Source organism: Pristis pectinata, chromosome 7 (assembly GCF_009764475.1).
Source record: "Pristis pectinata isolate sPriPec2 chromosome 7, sPriPec2.1.pri, whole genome shotgun sequence".
NCBI lineage: Eukaryota > Metazoa > Chordata > Chondrichthyes > Rhinopristiformes > Pristidae > Pristis > Pristis pectinata.
The window spans coordinates 26935092-26955172 of record NC_067411.1 but is presented as its reverse complement, the minus strand read 5'-3'; the positions used below and the strand labels follow the sequence as shown (position 1 = coordinate 26955172).

At 40.5% G+C, this 20081-nt stretch overlaps 1 protein-coding gene across 6 annotated transcripts in view; it reads left to right on the top strand.

The window, feature by feature from the left end:
- The window catches only part of fcho2 (FCH and mu domain containing endocytic adaptor 2), a 159867-nt gene that overhangs the window by 100565 nt on the left and 39221 nt on the right, over positions 1-20081 (top strand). For 3 of the 6 annotated variants that reach the window (XM_052019146.1, XM_052019145.1, XM_052019144.1), the window contains exons 17-19: positions 2976-3032; positions 4950-5057; positions 7595-7710. In XM_052019146.1, the coding sequence (XP_051875106.1) occupies positions 2976-3032; positions 4950-5057; positions 7595-7710 (281 nt within the window). The remainder of the gene's footprint in view (positions 1-2975; positions 3033-4949; positions 5058-7594; positions 7711-20081) is intronic. The other 3 variants (XM_052019149.1, XM_052019148.1, XM_052019147.1) reach the window with 2 other exon arrangements.

Below are 20081 nucleotides of genomic sequence, written 5' to 3'. Positions count from 1 at the left end.
TGTATAGAACATTGAACATTACAGCACAGTACAGGCCCTTCAGCCCACAATGTTGTGCCGACATTTTATCCTGCTTTAAGATCTATAACCCTTCCCTCCCACGTAGCACCCCCCCCCCCCCCCCCATTTCTCTATCATTCATGTGTCTGTCTAAGAGTCTCTTAAATGTCCCTAATGTATCTGCCCCCACAACCTCTGCTGGCAGCGCGTTCCATGCACCCACCACTCTCTGTGTGGAAAAAAAACTTACCCTGACATCCCTCTTGTATCTTCCTCCAATCACCTTAAAATTATGTCCCCTTGTGTTAGCCATTGTCGCCCTGGGAAAAGGTCTCTGACTGTCCACTCGATCTATGCCTTTTATCATCTTGTACACCTCTATTAAGTCACCTCTCATCGTCCTCCTCTCCAAAGAGAAAACCCCTAGTTCACTCAACCTATCCTCATATGGAACGAGCTACCAGAGGAAGTGGTAGAGGCAAGTACAATTACAAAATTTAAAAGACATTTTGACAAGTACATGGATAGGAAAGATTTTGAGGGATTTGGGCCAAACACAAGCAAATGGGACTAGCTCAGGTAGGCAACTTGCTCAGCATGGACAAGTTGGGCCAAAGGGCCTCTTTCCCTGCTGTATAACTCTATCACCAGCTATGACTCTTGTGGAATTTTTCCTGTGGATTGGAGTGTAGCCAATGAAACCTCACTATTTAAGAAAGAAGACAGTTACAATATAGGAAACCTCTGAGCTATTAGCCTAGTATCATTGATAGGCAAAATGCTGAAATCTATAATGAAAGTTATAACAGAACACCTTGAAAAGAATAATATGAAAGTTTGAAATGAAAAATAATTTTGACTAATCTGCTGGAGTTCTTTGAGAATGTGACACTGGAAGATATTAAAATGTGGTGAGAGGACATCCTTGAGAAGTCAAGGACAAATCTCTGCAAATAAGGCACTACCACCCCACTGGTTGTTTTCTATTGACCAATAAGTGGCAAGAGAGTGGGAGGAGTGAATCTGCTTGGAAGTTAGAAAGATATGCAAAAACTAGAGTGATGATATTAGAGAACTTGGCATTGGCCCAAACATAGATCAAAGAGCTGAATTTTAGTTACATCATGAGAGTAAAACTGAAGGCAATAGGCATCATTGCTTAATGTTCAATTGTATTTGCAATTTATTAGCAAATGAACAGCCCATGCCTACATACAGCAATATTTCAACATTGGCTAATAGCTGTTAAGTAACATTCACACCACAAACTGTCAGGCAATGAACATCTCCTGCACAAGATAAACGAACAAACTATTGGAGGAATTCAGCAGGTCAAGCAGCATCTGTAGAGGGAAATGGACAGTCAACATTTTGGGTTGAGACCCTTCGTCAGTCCAGATGAAGGGTCTCAACCCAAAACATCGACTGTCCATTTCTCTCTACAGATGCTGCCTGAGCCACTGAGTTCCTCCAGCAGTTTGTTTTTTGCTCCAGATTCCAGCATCTGTAGTCTCTTGTGTCTCCAGCAAGAGGCAGTATGACCACCTACCCTTGACTTTCAGTGGTATAACCATTGCTGAATTGTTCAGCTTCAATATCCTGGGGGTTGCCATTTCCAGAAAATCAATTGGACCAGCCAGATAAGTACTGCAGCTAAAGTTTCACCAGCTTTGAAGAGCATAGATGGATCTGAAGAGGATTAGGATAGCACCTGTGGAATATTGCAAATTAATGCACAAGTGGTAAACCAAACCCTGCTCTGACTGTGAATGTGGTAACCGTATCAAACAATGGGCCATATTCAAATTTGATGGAGATAATTTTGGGGAAAGCTCCCTCTCCAAAAAGGTAATTCAGTGGCGTACAGACCTCACATTGAATTTGTAAATGTTGTTCCAACAAACTCCAGGGAAAGAGTAAATGGAGGGAAGCTGTTTCCATTAACTGATGGCTCAAAGGACAAGGGGTCAAAGATTAAAATGGAAGAGCATATAGTAGAGGAGCATTATGAGAAAAGAACTTTCTTTCACACAGATTGAGTGATGATGCAGAACCCACTGTGTGTCATGGTTGTGGAAACAGACTTGATCGGGGCTTGAAAAAGGGAACTGGATGGCAACTGAAGGAAAAAAATTTGCAGAGCTGTGACGGAATAGAGCCAGCAAATAACTTGATCACCTAAATATTCTACTTCTAAGCCATAACAGTTCTACAAAAAATATTAGGTTTTAAAAGTTGTAACAATGCAAGTAACAATGGTTAGGCAACTATGAAACCAAAGGTTTGTCATTGAAACTCTTCCTTACCTGGTAAGCAAGTCCAGGAGCGCAACAATGTGGCTGACATGTCCAGCAATGCCCACAACCCAAAAATGACAGGAATAAGTAAAATTTCAAACATGAGCAGAGACTCAGGATACTGGTTTTATTTCTATTAGATCAGAGAAGGTTAAATAGTGATGTTTAAAATGTTTAAGATTTTGATAGCAGTGAATATCAAAATGCTGCTTTCCTTAGATGGACATCTTCGACTAGGATTCATCAAGAAGAAATTAATTTACATTAGTTGTTAGAGCATGGAAAGCCTTGTCTCTGGAAGGGTTGAGATAGAGATTATTGCAACTTTGAATGGAAATTTGGTTAATACCAAGGAAGGTAACAAGGCAGTTGATTTAGTTTTGCATCATCTAAGAATGGCATGGAGACATGGATGCATTAGGTGTTTCCTGTGCTGTAGACGTTATGGTTTTGTAGATGTTGGATGCTATTTTTAATGTGACCATCTCAGTCAGTATTGTGTCTAGTTCACAATGAGAACAAGGGAATTCTTGTGGGTATAATTGTCCATGTCCTTCTTATTAACAGTTTAAATTTGTTTTGTTAATGGACTTTTAAAATGTAATTATTCTGGCATTATATTTCATTAACTAGTTTTGCTTTCGTCTTCCTTCTTGTTTTTCTTAACTTTGTTCCTAGCTTTTCATTTCCTTCCAGTAAGTAACACTTCTGAGGTACACACGCTGTTTACTTCAGGTAAATAAGACTTTAATGTATTGAAAAGCTGTACTATTGAACGTTTTGTTTTTTTTTGTATCCAGCAAAGTGGTTTTATAATGGGGAATTGTAGAACAGTAACGAAGCTTTTAAAAGGCAACAGAAGTACAAAGCACCTCATTAATTAGCTTGTTGAGGTGTTTTCAATAAGAAGATTACAAGTATTCTGAAACTATATTTTTCAACTTTGTTATATTTGAAAGCTGCTATTTTAATATTAAAGATTACATGAATGGTTAGGCAGTAATACCACCTTGCTGATTGATATGTAGAAAATGAATGTGTTTTAGTCACATCATGATTCATATGGCTTTTCCAAAAACACCTGTTTGGTTTCACCCATTTTAGCTGCACATAACATGAAAACTGACATAACCTTCTAATGAATTCCAGGGCTGTGCAATATAAAGAGACATAGTAGTATTTTGATGAAATTTCTTGGGTAGATTGACGACTCGAAAACCCGTGCTCTTTTATCTAAATTGTAATAGAAACAAGCATTATGACATATTGCTTCTATTACAGTAGTTTCATTGATTATCCCATTTATTTTTAATTTTAACTATATTGCTATTACTAGATTGCTAAATGTTTCCAATGAACGTTTATTTGAAGGATTCTTTAAAACCTTTTAAAGTAGATGATGTTATATAAAACACAGTTATCATATTTGAAGGAAGGTACTTTATAATGTATTTACTTAGCATTTTGTAGAGAAGCTAAAAATTGGCCAATGAAAGTCGAAGAGTGCTGTAGAACCTGTTTGGAGAACAGGCAATTTTTATATAGCTTATATTCACTAAGCAGTAGTGTAAGGCATAGCTGGTTGATGATATTTTTGGTGTAGAATTGTGATATCTTGGCATAGGTTTTTGCCTTGGTAAAATTGGTAATGAATAATTGGAAAATGAGAAGTAGAACTCCTTTGATTTTGGGATGAATTTAGTAAATTATAAAAACAATTGATTCAGCTGACATTTTGACCCATCTCATCTAAGCAAGTTTAAAGTGGATTTTCAGAATAATATTAGAAAGTTCAAAAGCCCTGGTTTTCATTTTTTGCTTTAATTTATTAACCACTTTGTTTACGATTTCTTTAGTTACTTCTTGCTTAATGTGATTAGGATTTTGATCTTTTAAAAGAATGTACAATTCTGTTTTGTTAATTTTCTGTAATTTCATTTTGCCAGCTAACCACCAAAAGGGTGAAATATTTATTTAATTGCATCATATTTTAAATTGGATAACTGACATTAATACATTGACCCCTATTCCTACACCCACCTTACTAATGAGTTATGGCTAATATACCATTAATATTTGAGTTTAGGTAATTTCGTAAGTTTTAAAAGAATTAAGCACCTGCAGCCATTGTAGGTTGTTTATTCTCAAAACATGCGGAACACCCCCAATAAAACTCATTTAGATAGCTTAGTTGTTCGTTGGAAAAAAATGCCTCATGAGGATGACAGTATATATCATAAAGTTTATATTCTACACTTATTATTGCATATATTCCTTTTCCTTCAGCTGAATTAACATGGCATGAAGGGAGCTCAAGTTTCTCGAGTCCTAATTCACCATGGGGTGTAGAATATGAGTCCTCAGTGAAACACCAGTCAAGCTGTGAGTCTAAGAGTCCTAGTCCTGGTTCAGGTTTTAGTGTAGCAGCAATTTTAGAGACCTTAAATGGTCATACTTTCATTCCTACTTCACGGACTCAGTGGATTTCATTTAATGATGAGCTAAGTTCAAGCAGACCTTTAAACGTAGAGTTGAAGGAACCAACACAAGTTAAAGCGCCATCAAACTCCAATCCTCCTGTGGCCTCCTTTCAGTTGTCGTCTTCCAACAGCACTTTTGATGACCAAAGTGACCTTCAGAGTGATTTTACAGGCAGCAAGAAACTACCAATTGAAGAGAATGACACTGGAAGTTTTCCCTCCTCTGCACCTCAACCTGTGGATGTTAGTTTAACGCCTGTGGTTACTCATTTAAATAATGGTATGCCAAATATGATTTGTACAAACTGCTTAATATTTTATGCCCTGGACTTTTAATATCAACACATCTGTACTTCAAAGTGAAGTAGTTTGGATAAATTTCTTTTAACTGACAGGAAAATTACTCTGCATTGTGCACCTTTACACTCATACAAGTGTGAATGCACTGACTATGCCAAACTAGTTCACTGTAATCTGCAAATTTTCTATAACTTGTATACCTTTGAAGCTGAGTTCTAAAAATAGCATTCTATTTTCTGTATTTAGTTAAAGTAATTTTCAAATAATCTAGTACCTCTAATTCTAGGTTGTGTTATTTGGGGTCAGATAATGCACTCTTACTGATCAATTATGAATAATTGGGGAAATTAGTTTATTACAAAGATTAATATTTTTAAATTGGCAATTCAAAAATCACTACGTTTGGAAGAGTAAGTAAGAAAAGTAAAACACAGATGGTGCAATATATATTTTGTTATTAGGATTAAGATTTTAATTCATATAGACAAGAGGAAGCTGTTTCTAAAACAGTTGTCAGGCTATTCAGCCCAATATGTTTTGAAAGTCTCATTAACTAAATTTTGGAGAAAAAAATACAGGCTTCCCCTGATTAGCAAGTGTTTACTTTGCTACATTGAAGGGTTTTACCTAATTTAACTTGTGAAACAAACAAGCTATTTAACATTAGAAAAGTATCTCTTGAACACTTGCGCTCTTCCATCTGGCGACAATGGCCATTGGATGAATTACTTGTAAGTTTCAACTTCTATATTTCAACCTGTCAAAAGAAGCTCAACTTGCATCCTCACTGGGAGGAGATTGACTGGCTTCTGACTTTTTTTTAATCATCCATGGAAATCGGTGTCATTCTATAAGAATCAAAATTCTTTGTTAACTGGGGGAGATCTGTACGTTGACATTTGATTAGTACAATTGGTACAATTTAAGTGAGGTCAGGATGTCTACTGTTAGTGATGGAGCATTCATCTAGGTTCTGCAGAACATGCCCTCAAAGATCTGGGTAAAAACATTCTTGTAGGTTGATGGAAAACCTACAAGGTTGTAGGTTAGATTGTTTACCTTGATCTATGCCTGACCTGAAAGGGTTTAATTTGATTGGATATTGGAATCTGTACTTCACAGATGAAATAAATAAGTGCTACGGCCTGGAGGCACAGTGAGCTGAAATTTGTTATACCATATATCATATGATTAATGCTCCATCTGATTAAGTGCTTGTTAGAAATTAGACAAAGTTGCTACATTCCCTGCACAGTGTTAAATTCTGAGATTATTAGAATAAGGCTGTGTGTCAACTTGATTAATTAGCCATTTCTTGAACTATTTTGCACTCTTGGAGGCTGGTTCAGAAATGCAATTGCAAAGACCTGATCATAAGCAGCTTGGGCAATATTGTCGCATCTGCAAAAGGAATAGATTTGAATTAAATGTGGAGAATCAAATGTTAATATCACAGTGTCAGATAACTGCATCTTCTGGTTAAAATGTCTTTTTAAATGTTGGAATTTTTTTAAACTCCACTTTCTCTAAGGCTTGCACTAATCAACTATAAATTGCAAAAAGAATGCTGATGTTCAAGTTCACCCTTCTCATGCTAATTAACTAATACATGGAGCTCTTTTTGATGGGTTTAAGCATAAATCTGCTGCATCTCACTCTGATAAATCATGTTCTCTTAAATCTATCAAAGTTTATTAATGTCTACTTACCAAGAAGATTTTTTCCTTTGTTTGTTATTTTATTCACCACTGATATTGACCTCTGTTATATCATAGTCTTTGCTCTGTGATAAATTGAAATCAACAAAGCAATTAATGGTAAAGTATTTGAGGAGCTTCAATATTTTTGTATCAACAGGGTTGATGGAGGAGGGAGCAGTTAGAAAGAAACTTCCAACATGGGAAACAAGTGTTCTTTCCAATATAGAGGTTTAAATGACTGATAACAAAAAAATACATGTAACTGATTTGCAACAATTGTTACTTAAGTACAAAATTATAAATTATTATTTTGCTTATGAAAATATTCAAGCTAAATTGTTTGAACTTGATTCACAAGATATGGGGAATTGTTTTGTTTGGAAATGTGAAAAAATAGCAAAATAACATACAAGTTAAATCGAGAATTGTGAAACCAGGTGAGGATCTGTTTGGAAGGACTTTTTGTTACTATTTCCTGCAACCTGTATTTGTTCGTTGGGATTAGTTTTGATTCCAGAATGTGTCTTAATTTCAACGACATATAATTATGAGAGCATTCTCATTTAATCTTCAATGTAAGTCTGATTTTTTTTAGACCTATAATAAGAACTGGATTTAAGTTTAGGTATATTGTTAAGTGATTACTACTTTATGCAGGATTCTTCACAGTTCTCTTCACTGCATGTGAAAGTATTCTTTAGAAATAGTTTGACACATGGAAAATAATATCTTTAGACATTTTATCAATTGGCATTTCTCATTTAAATTTTACTTTTTCTTCTCTCTGACCACCCCCTCCTCCCCATCTCCTCACCAGTATCGCCCCCAGCAAGACCTACCACCCCACTTAATACAGGTATGATTGTGCCACCGCCACGTCCTACATCCAGGCCAAAGCTTTCGACGACAAAATTGGGTGGAATTAATGAAATTGTAAGGTTCTTTTTATTATACTACAAATCATTCTAGCATTGCAGAATAATTGTTCATGTATAAAGTTTTTTTTATAAAATATTAAAATAATTTGTCTACGTTATTACAGATGGACCTAGTACTGAGATAAATACAAGGTCTGACTTTCAGTTATATTATATTTTGCAGATATTAGGGAGGAGGAAAAATAAGTGATGATAGACATTCTAATTTCTTCTTTCAATCAGGTTATTAGGTTGATGGGCTATATAAATTACCTCTGGTGTAGATGGATGATGGTAGAATCTTGTTAGAGTTGATGGGCATGTAAGAGAGAATAGGTTAAACTTGCTGGGGCTGAATGGCCTCCTTCCATGTCATAAGAGAGTATGACAACTATCACAGACAAATGAATCGTTGATCTCTACTATAAACCTACAGACTCCCGCACTTACCTCAATTACACCTCCTCACCTCACCCCCCCCCCCCCCAACATAAGGACGCTGCCCATCTCTCCGTTTCTCTGTCTCCACCACATCTGTTCTCAAGATGAGGCTTTCAGATGTAGGACCTCTAAAATGTCCCCCTACTTAAGGAAATGTGGCTCCCCCTCTTCTGTAGTTGATGGAGCCTTCACATGCATTTCCTCCATTTCCCGTACATCTGCTCTCATCCCCTCCCCCTTGTCTCTCCGCAGACAGAACAGAGATAGAGTTCCCCAGCTGTCACCTTTCACCCCACTCACCTCCACATCCAGCATATTATCCTTCACCACATCTGCCCTCTCCAACAGGATCCCACTACCTGCCACATCTTCGCCTCTCCCCTTCTTTCTGCAGGAACTACTCTCTACATGACTCCCTAGTCCACTCATCCTTTCCCACCACCCCTCCCATCCCCTGGCACTTTCCCGTGCATCCAAGAAGTGCAACATTTGTCCCTACACCACCTCCCTCACCATCATCCAGGGACCTAGACAGCCCTTCCAGTTGAGGCAGAGATTTACGTGCACCTCCTCCAACCTGGTATTTTGCTTTTGGTGCTCGCAACGTGGCCTCCTCTATATTGGCAAGACCTGTATTTTCCAATTACAGGTAACCCACATCCCTGTGTTCCTTTACCACTCCCAGCTAGTGTATCTCTCTCTCCCTCCCTTTGTTCCCCTTTTCCATCCCAGCCCCGCTTGTCACCTAGACTCTTCACCCTCCCCCATCTGGTTCCATCTTGCCCATCCCCACATCCCTATCAACCTGGGTTTCTTCTCCTTTGGTTCACCTTTTCTATCCCTTCCCCTACCTGGTACCATCTGGCCATCACTCTTATCTGTTTCTACCTATCACCTAACAGCCTCTACCTCTCCCCTTCTCCATCTGCCTTATTTTTATTTTTTTTTCCCACTGATCACCTACCAGCATCTCAGCCTCCCCTCCCCCTTCCCCACCTGGTTCCATCTGCCCATCACCTTCCCCCCCCCCCCCCACCTCATCAGGTTCCACCTATCATCTACCAACCTCTGTCTCACTCCTCCTTCTCACTTCCATCTACTGACTATCTTCCCTCTACTCTATCAATCCTAATACAAGGTCTTGAACCAAAATGTTGACTATCCCTTTGCTTCCAAAGATCTTACTTCACCCACTGAGTTCTTCCAGCAGTTTATTTTTTTGTTCCAATGCTAGGTTCTTGGCTTTGCATGTCCTGACTCTTCACATAAGCATCCAAGTACATTTAAGTGTCTTGAGCATTCCTTCCACTTCCTTTCTGTCATACTCTGGGCAAGAAGGTTTTTTTCTTATCATCCTATAATCCTTAATCAAATTATTATATATCTGTCCCCCTTTGCAAATGAAAATAGATCCTTCTTTCTTACTCACTTCCAATCTCTTCATAATTTTATATCCCTCAAATACATAGAACCATAGAACAATACAGCACAATACAGGCCCTTTGACCCACCATGTTGGGCCAACCTTCAAACCACTCCTAAGACTATCTAACCCCTTCCTCCTACATATCCCTCTATCTTAAATTCCTCCATATGCTTATCTAACAAACTCTTGAACTTGACCAACGTATCAGCCTCCACCACCACCCCAGGCAGCGCATTCCATGCACCAACCACTATCTGGGTGAAAAACTTCCCTCTGACGTCTCCCTTGAACTTCCCACCCATTAGCTTAAAGCCATGCCCTCTTGTATTGAGCATTGGTGCCCTGGGAAAGAGGCGCTGACTGTCCACTCTATCTATTCCTCTTAATATTTTGTATACCTCTATCATGTCTCCCCTCATCCTCCTTCTCTCCAATGAGTAAAGCCCTAGCTCCTTTAGTCTCTCCTCATAATCCATACTCTCTAATCCAGGCAGCATCCTGGTAAATCTCCTCTGCACCCTCTCCAACGCATCCACATCCTTCCTATAATGAGGCAACCAGAACTGGACACAGTACTCTAAGTGTGGTCTAACCAGAGTTTTGTAAAGCTGCATCATTACTTCGTGGCTCTTAAACTCGATCCCACGACTTATGAAAGCTAACACCCCATAAGCTTTCTTAACTACCCTATCCACCTGTGTGGCAACTTTCAGTGATCTGTGGATATGAACCCCCAGATCCCTCTGCTCCTCTACACTGCCCAGAATCCTGCCATTAACTTTGTACTCCGCCTTGGAGTTTGTCTTTCCAAAGTGTACCACTTCACACTTCTCTGGATTGAACTCCATCTGCCACTTGTCAGCCCAGCTCTGCATCCTATCAATATCCTTCTGTAAGCTTCGACAGCCCTCTACCCACAACACCACCGATCTTTGTGTCATCTGCAAACTTGCTAACCCACCCTTCCACCCCCTCATCTAAGTCATTAATAAATATCACAAAAAGTAGAGGTCCTAGAACCGATCCTTGTGGGACACTACTAGTCACAGACCTCCAATTCGAATGCACTCCCTCCACCACAACCCTGTGCTTTCTACAGGCAAGCCAATTCTGAATCCACACGGCCAAGCCTCCCTGGATCCCTTGGCCTCTGACCTTCTGAAGAAGCCTACCATGCGGAACCTTATCAAACGCCTTACTAAAATCCATGTGGACCACATCTACTGCACTACTCTCATCAATCTTCCTGGTCATCTCCTCAAAGAACCCTATCAGGCTTGTGAGGCAAGATCTTCCCTTCATAAATCCATGCTGGCTGTCCCTAATCAGACCACGATTCTCTAAATGATCATAGATCCTATCTCTTAAGAATCCTTTCTAGCAGCTTACCCACCACAGACGTAAGGCTCACTGGTCTGTAATTCCCTGGAATATCCCTACTACCTTTATTGAATAAGGGGACAACACTTGCCAACCTCCAATCCTCTGGTACCATCCCCATGGACGAGGACTTAAAGGTCCTAGCCAACGGTTCAGCAATCCCCTCCCTCGACTCACAAAGAAGCCTTTGGAATATTCCATCAGGCCCCGGGGACTTATCTGTCCTAATATTTTCTAACAGCTCCAACACATCCTCTCTCTCTTGATATCTACATACTCTAGAACATTACCCTTACCAACACTGTCCTCAGCGTCATCAAGACCCCTCTCCTTGGTGAATACTGAAGAGAAGTATTCATTGAGAAGCTCATCCGCTTCCACAGCTTCCAGGCACAGCTTCCCATCTTTGTCTTTAATCGGACCTACCTTTACTCTAGCCATCCTTCTGCTCTTCACGTACGAGTAAAAAGCCTTGGGATTCTCCTTAACCCTACTCGCCAAAGCCTTTTTGTGTCTACTTCTCACTCTCCTCAGCCCCTTCTTAAGTTCCCTCCTTGCTGCTCTATATTCCTCACGAGTCCTGTCTGATCCTTGCTGCTTATACTTTATGTATGCTGCCGCCTTCTTCCTAACTAGTTTTTCCATCTCTCTTGTTACCCATGGTTTCTTTACCCTGCCATTCCTTCTCTGCCTCACCAGGACAAATTTATCCCTAACATCCTGCAGGAGATCCCTGAACATCGACCACACCTCTATAGTACATTTCCCTTCAAAAATGTCATCCCAATTCACACTCACAGGTTCTCACCTTATAGCCTCATAATTTGCCTTTCCCCAATTAAATATCTTCCCGTCCTCTTTGCTCCTATCCCTGTCCATGACAATGCTAAAGGTTATGGAGCAGTAGTCGCTGTCCCCCAAATGCTCACCCACTGATAGATCTGTCACCTGACCTGGTTCATTACCTAATACTAGATCTAATATGGCATTCCCTCTGGTCAGCCTGTCAACATACTGTGACAGGAATCCGTCCTGTACACACTTAATAAACTCCGCCCCGTCTAAACCTTTGGCACTAAGCAGGTGCCAATCAATATTTGGGAAGTTTCCCACTATAATAGCCCTGTTATTTTTGCATCTTTCCAAAATCTGCCTCCCAATCTGCTCCTCAGTATGCCTACTGCTACCGGGGGGCCTATAGAATACTCCCAGTAAAGTAACTGCTCCTTTCTTGTTCCTAACTTCCACCCATATTGACTAGAAAGGATCCTTCTACATTATCCACCCTTCCTGCAGCTGTAATATTGTCCCTGACCAGTATCGCCACCCCTCCTCCTCTTCTGCCCCCCTCCCTATCCCTTTTAAAACACTGAAAACCAGGAATGTTCAATATCCATTCCTGCCCTGATGTCAGCCATTTCTCTGTGATAGCCACAATATCATAGTCCCATGTACTTATCCAAGCCCTCAGTTCATCTCCCTTATTCCTGATGCTTCTTGCATTTAAGTAAATGCACTTTAACCCATCCGCCTTACTACTTTTATAGCCTGTACTCTGCTTCTCCTTCCTCAAAGCCTCTCTACCTGTTAGATCTGACCTATCCCTATCCCCATCCCCTTCTTCCTCTGACTTATCCCCATCCCCTTCTTCCTCTGACTTATCCCCATCCCCTTCTTCCTCTGACCTACTCCTCTGGTTCCCATCCCCCTCGCAAACTAGTTTAAACCCTCCTGAACCACCCTAGCAAACCTGGCTGCAAGGATATTGGCGCCCCTCAGGTTCGGGTGTAACCTGTCCTCTCTGTACAGGTCCCACCTTCCCCTGAAGAGATCCCAACGATCCAGAAATCTAAAATTTTCCCTCCTGCACCAACTTCTCAGCCACGCATTTATTTGCCATCTCCTCCTATTCCTACCTTCACTATCGTGTGGCACTGGCAGCAATCCCGAGATTGCTACCCTTGAGGTCCTGTTCTTCAGCCTTCTGCCTAGCTCCCGAAACTCACTTTTCAGGACCTCATCCCTCTTTCTACCTATGTCATTGGTACCAACATGAACTATGACTTCTGGCTGTTCTCCCTCCCTCTCAAGAATCCTGTGGACCCGATCAGAGACATCCTGGACCCTGGCACCTGGGAGACAACATACCATCCGGGATTCATGCTCACTGCCACAGGACCTCCTATCTGTTTCCCTGTCTATCGAGTCCCCTATCACCACTGCCTTCCTCTTCTCCTCCCTTCCCTTCTGAGCAGCAGGACCAGTCCCAGTGCCAGAGACCTGGCTACTGCTGCTAGGCCCCTGCAGATCATCCCCCTCAACAGCTTCCAAAGCGGAAAACCTGTTATTGAGGGGAACAGCCTCCGGGGTCCTCTGTACTATCTGCCCGTTCGTTTTCTTTTTCCTTTTCTCTCCCCTGACAGTCACCTTTCTATCTACTTCCTGGATTCCAGAAGTACCTGCTTTAAGTGGGGGGTGACTGTCTCCTGATGTACAGTATCTACATAACTCTCTCCCTCCCTGATGCTCCTCAGTGTTTGAAGCTGCAACTCCAGCTCATCAATTTTGAGCCAAAGTTCCTCCAGCCTCAAGCACTTACTGCAGATGTGGCCATTGTGGGCCGCAGCAAGGTCCACAATCTCCCACATCAAGCAGCTGCAGCACACCACCATGTCCTCCATCTCCCACAGTTTTTTGTGGTGCAAAGAAAACGGCTCCAGCCTCTTCAGTCTTTCCACATAGCTTCAATTCTCGAGTACAGTAACATGTTTGTACATTTCCTCTGCACTTTTTCTGGTGCAATCATATCTTTACTGTAAGTGATGATCAGAACTATATGGTGTAGTCAATTTGTGGTCTAACTTGTACTGGATACAGTTCTAGTATAACCTCTCTCTCTTCTACTCTGTGACTTCTTTAATAAAGGAAAGCATCCCAGATATATTTCTAAACGCATTAATCTGCCTAGCTACCTTTAAGGATTTATTGACATACACTCCAAGGTTCTTTTGTTCCTCCACTCCTTTCAATATTCTCCTAGCAATTGTGTTAGAGGCTGCCTTTTTTTGTATCTCCCTAAATGCATTACTTCAAACTTCTCTGGATTGAATCTGCCCAATTGGCCGGACCACCTATATATCCTATGAATCTAAAGCTTTCCTTGTGTGAAATACAGAGCCAAAATTTGTACCTTCTCTAAACTTATTTCTCATGCCCATACATTTAAGACTAAATCATAAATATTTATTAGAAAAAAACAAGACTAAGTACTGAATTCTGAAGAACACTACAGTCTTCCATCAACCATAACACTTTCTGTCACCTTTAATTTTGGATCCAATTGGCCACCCTTCTATGGATCTCATAGACCTCTACATTTTGACAGCCTGCCTTGTGGGACCTTGTCAAAACTCTTTGCTAAGATCCAAAGGCTATATCAAACATCCTCACCAACCCTCCTCGTTACCTTCTCAAAAAATTCAATCAAGTCTGACAAACATGACCTGCCTTTAAATACTAACCTGCATTGACTGTCCTTGCCTCAGCCAGGCTTTTCTAAATCAGGCTTGATAGTAACCCTGAAAAGTGAATTCAGTAATTTGCCCACCACCAAATTTAAACTGACAACCTTTAATTATTTGCTTTGGTCTGGAAGGAGCAATAGAGTTAATTTCAGGTCAGTTACCTCTCACCAGAACCCTTTCGAAGTTTTGATGAAAGGTCATCAACTAGTAAAGCTAAAAATGTTTCTTCTTCCACAGATGCTGCTTGATTTGAGTTTTTTTCCAAAATTTAGAAGTAAATTAGCAGAACGTAATTAGTAGAAATTGAAGAGCACAGATGGTGACAAAAGACAGAAAAGAACCTGTTGCAATGTATATCAGGGACCATGAAGAAACAAATAAAATTGATCTGTCAAAGTAATTTAGAGAAATCTCAAGGCACGCAGTAGGGTTTCTAACTTTAACTAGGCTAACAGAACACTTAGAAAGCATTAGCAGGAGGTTATGGTGTTGTTGAGGCTGGCATTCTTAGAGTCAGAGTCATAGAGTTATAAAGCATGAAAACAGACCCTTCGACCCAACTCGTCCATGCCAAGTAAGTTGCCAACCTGAGCTAGTTCCATTTCCCTGTGATTGGCCCATATCCCTCTAAGCCTTTCCTATCCATGTACCTGTCTAAATGTCTTTTAAACATTTGTAATTGTACCAACCTCTACCACTTCGTCTGGCAGCTCGTTCCACAGACCCTGCACCCTCTGTACGAAAAGGTTGTCTCTCATATCCCCTTCAAATGTTTCCCCTCTGACCTTAAATCTTTGCCCTCTGATTTTAGACTCCCCTACCCTGGGAAAAAGACTGTGACCAATCACCGTATCTATGCCTCTCATGATTTTATATACCTCTATAAGGTCACTGCTCAGCCTCCTACGTTCCAGGGAAAAAAGCCCCAGTGTATCCAGTCTCTCCCATAACTAAATCCTTGCAGTCCCAGTAATATCTTTGAGAATCTTTTCTGTACCCTTTCCAGCTTAATGACGTCCTTCCCATAGCTAGGCAACCAGAACTGCATACAGTACTATAAGTGTGATCTCACCAACATCCTTTACAGTTATAACATGACATCCCAACTCTTGTCCTCAATGTTCGACTGATGCAGGCCTGTGTACCAAACACCTTTACCACCTTTACCTGTGCTGCCACTTTCAGGGTACTATGTACTTGTACCACCCAGTCTTTGTGTTCTACAACACTCTCCAGAGCCCTGCCATACTGTGTCAGCCCTGCCCTAGTTTAACTTCACAAAATGCAACACCTTGCATTTGATTTTGTTGTAACCTTAAATAACCTTCACTGTCCACTATACCACTATTTTTGGTATCATTCACAACCTTACTAACTATGCCGACTGCATTCTCATTCAAATCATTAATATAGATGATGAACGACAGTGGACCCAGCACTGATCCCTGCGGCACACCCCTGGTCACAGGTTTCCATCTAAAAAAAAATCAACCCTCCACTACCACCCTCTGAATCCTACCACCAAGCCAATTCTTGTCTGCAATGTCACGGGCTCAGAACACTTTTGGTACTCTGTTTGGAGATTTTGCTTTGAAGTTTTGTTGTGAGCATGAGTTTATGAAAGGGAAAATATGCTTAACAAATCTATTGGAATAGTTTGAGGGTGTAACTAGTGAAATAGTTAAGGGAGAACCAGTGGATATGGTGTATTTGGACTTTCAAAAAGCTTTTGATAAGGTCCTACATAAGAATTTGGTGCACATTAAAGCACAAGGGATTGAGAATAATTTTCTGGCATGGATTGAGGATTCATTGCTAAACAGGATAGGGATAAATGGGTCTTTTTCTAAGGGCCCAGCAGCAACTAGTGGGGTGCCTCAGGGATCAGTGCTTGGTCCCCCAACTATTCACAATATATGTGTCAATGATTTGCATGAGGGAACTAACAGATGACATTAAAGTGGACAGTAATGTTAGCTGTGAGGAGGATACAAAGAGACCTCAATATGATTCAGGCAAGTTGAATGAATGGACAAATTTTATCTACTTTGATTCTTAAGAACAAAAAAGCAGATTATTATTTGAATGTTGATCGACTGCATGGGGGGAGAGGGGTTAGGTTCCAGGAGACCTGGGTTTCTTTGTACACCAGTCCCTGAAAGTAAGCATTCAGGTGCAGCAAGCAGTTAGAAAGTGGTTTGTTAGCCTTCATTTCAATAGAATAGGAGCAAAGATCTCTTGCTGCAGCTTTACAGGCCCTTAGTGAGACCCCCATCTGCAGTTCTGATGCAGTTTTGATCTCATTTGAGGAAGAATGTTCTTGCCATGAAGGGAGTAAAACAAATGTGTACCAGACTGATTGCAGGGCTGATGCATCAGGAGAAATTGGACCTATATTCACTGGAGTTTACAAGAATGAGAGGGGATCTCATAGGAACTATAATATTCCAAAAGGACTAGACAAATGAGGTGCAAAGATGATCTTCCCAAATGCTGGAGAGTCCAGTACCAATGGTCACAGCCTCAGGATACAGGATGCCATTTTGAACCAAGATGAGGAGAAATTTCTTCACCCAGACTGTGGTGAACCTAGAGAATTCTCTGTTGTAGAAGGTATTGCCATTAAATATATTCAAGAAGGGATGTGTGAAAAAGGGTGTGGTATTTGTGATGCTTGAGTATCTGCACCCATCAATTATGTTGCAGACAGCAAGCCAATTTCATGCTTCCTGTTTATTGTAGTGATTTCTTGAGTTGTTAAAGGGATCAAGTGATATGGGGAGATGATAGGAACAGAATACTGAAGTGGAGGATCAGCCATCATATTGAACGGTGGAGCAGGACCAAATGACCTTCTCCTGCTCCTGTTTGTTCTTAAATGTACAGGTTATGGAAGAACTAATTTTTTTAGAAAATAATGCTGAAAGATAATGCTAAAATATAGGATTAGGATAACCTCCACAAATTGTGCATAGGAACATAAAATGGGGCCTACTAAGTCAACTGTGGTATCATACAGAAATATGTCAAGATTTGTTCAAATGGTATAATGGAAACCTAGATTGAAGCATAACTTCAGAGGAAAATATAATTGTAAAAAGGCCATCAGAGAAGAGCCAAGAACATTTAAAAAACGCAAATTGACTTCAAATTGAAGGTTAGCACAAGATAGTAAATATGAAAGATTACTCTCTTAAAATATTCGCAAAGACAACATAATTTCCCCAAGGGGCAATACAAACAATGAAGCATGAAGGATAGAAAACAATGTGTATTGGTTTGGAGCAGTGGGAAACTGCTGGATGCGGTGCCCCTAATTACATCAAACATTTGTTCAGAAATGCAATTCAAATGAATCAGATTTGTAAATAATACCAAGAAGAGGAATCAAAGGAGGGCAGCCTTGAAATTGCAGAATCACTTTTTAAAAAAAGCATCACCTAAACAACAAATTTTATTGGAAAAACTGCATATTGGAGGAAACAATGGGCAGAAGAAATACATATTCTCGCAGACTGCCTCTAGTCGTCTCCTAATCCACATGTCACATGAAAGTGATTTACTATCTAATTAAATACATTTGATGAGTAGCCACTATTGTAACTCTGCCTATCTCCTTTATCTCTTGCATCTTGCTGCTGGTCACCAGCTCAAGCCTTATTTCCCACAATACCCAAGGTCAGGTTATGTGTGTCTCTCTGAGACACTGTAGAATGTTTTTCTGTTGATAACGTAACAATGTAAATATCATTTACTATTACTAACCTTTACAAATAAGACAATTGCATCCATTCAGTAAAGAAGACAGCATGAATGCTAATTGTTTTATCTCTTTAATAATCATTAGAGAAAGCTATTAATTTGTACATGGCAATCATAACTAAATTATAACCTAAATGATGGGGAGAGGTGGAGCCCTTATGGGGAAAATGGAGAAGAGGGTCAGAAAATAGGATTTAAATTATTTTTTTAATGCAGAAACATATTTCTATGTACAGGGATGGTGGCATCTACATTAGATTCCCCTGAAAAGAGGTGTGGTATTTGTGATGCTTGATTATCTTCACCCATTGATTACATTTCAGGCAGCAAGCCAGTTTCATGCTTCCTGCTGATTATAGTGATTTCTGTGAGCAGCCAACCTTGGGGTTGCAGTTATTGACATTGCATTCAAATTAGTTCTTCTTGACAACCCAGGAATAAAGAAACTGTCCAATTTGCTTCTCCTCAGCTGTTAGCCAAATTGCTGAGGTCAAGGGATACCCCCTTATGAAGGCAACATGCAGCAAATTGCAACAAATGTTGACACTTGCTGTGCCAAACACCACAGGGCCCCTCTAACTCATTCCAGGCGCTTGAATCATTATTTGAAAACATCACTTGTCTGCCATCTTGCTTTCTGTGTTGCATCTTCGTTCTCACTTCTTGCATACACTGTGCCTATATGCACAGTTCCACAATGGAGTTATGAGATAAATCACTGGATATCTCTTGTGCCCAGTAGCAACTACTTGAGTTGCTGTAGTTTTGTGAATGGCACAGCGGACCAATGAAAAACGAAGATTTCATGACTGCTTCCTGGATACTGGGCATGACCTGCATGATTTGTTGCCCTTTTTGTAGTACACCAGCTGGATTTGAAAGAATAGAATATCTTTCAGTATCAAGTATATGGCAATATTGACACATGACATTAACAATGCAAAGTATGTTAATGAATGGTAACCTACAGTATGGGAACTTGCAGTCGTAGCAAAGTCACATGAATGCTCTCTCTCCAGGCTCATCTCTGGAAAGAGAGAATAAAAGTCATCATCTGCCTTTGAAAAGAGGGCCTTAGAAAGCACCCTTGTACGTCAGTGAACAGCAAAATAGTAGAGTCATAAAGCAATACAGCACAGATACAGGCCCTTCAGCCCAAACAGTCCATGCCAACCACATTGCCCACTCAGCTAGTCCCAATTTCCTGCGTTCTACCCATATACCTCTAACCACCACCACCACCCCCCCCCCCCCCCCCGTGCTTCTTAAATGATACACTGTACCCAGCTCAACCACTTCTTCTGGAAGCTCATTCTATATACTCACCACCCTCTGTGTGAAAAAGTTGCCCCTCAGGAATGTTTTAAATCTTTCCCCTCTCACCCTAAACCTACGTCCCCTAGCTTTAGACTCACCTACCCTGGGGAAGAGACTACTACCATCCACCTTATCTATGCCTCTCATAATTTTAAACACCTTTATAAGGTCAGCCCTCATTCTCTTTTGTTCCAAGGAATAAAGACCTAGCCTGGCCAACCTCTCCTGATAACTCGGGGCCCTCTAGTCCTGGCAACATCCTTGTAAATCTTTTCTGCACTCTTTCCAGTTTAACCACGTCTTTTCTATAATAGGGTGACCAAGTCTTTTGATTTAGTTTTTTTTTGTGAGATTTTGAATGTTTGTGTCATCAAAGACGTTGATAAACATACATTTGAAACAGTAGTTCTGATAGCCAGGGAATCTGTGAGCGCAGGCTCACTGATTGTCTAAGTCATTCTCTCACTAAAGCCAATCTCCCACTAGAAGACTGCACCCTGGACTATACTCTGAAAGCCATTTAGACAGGTACATGGA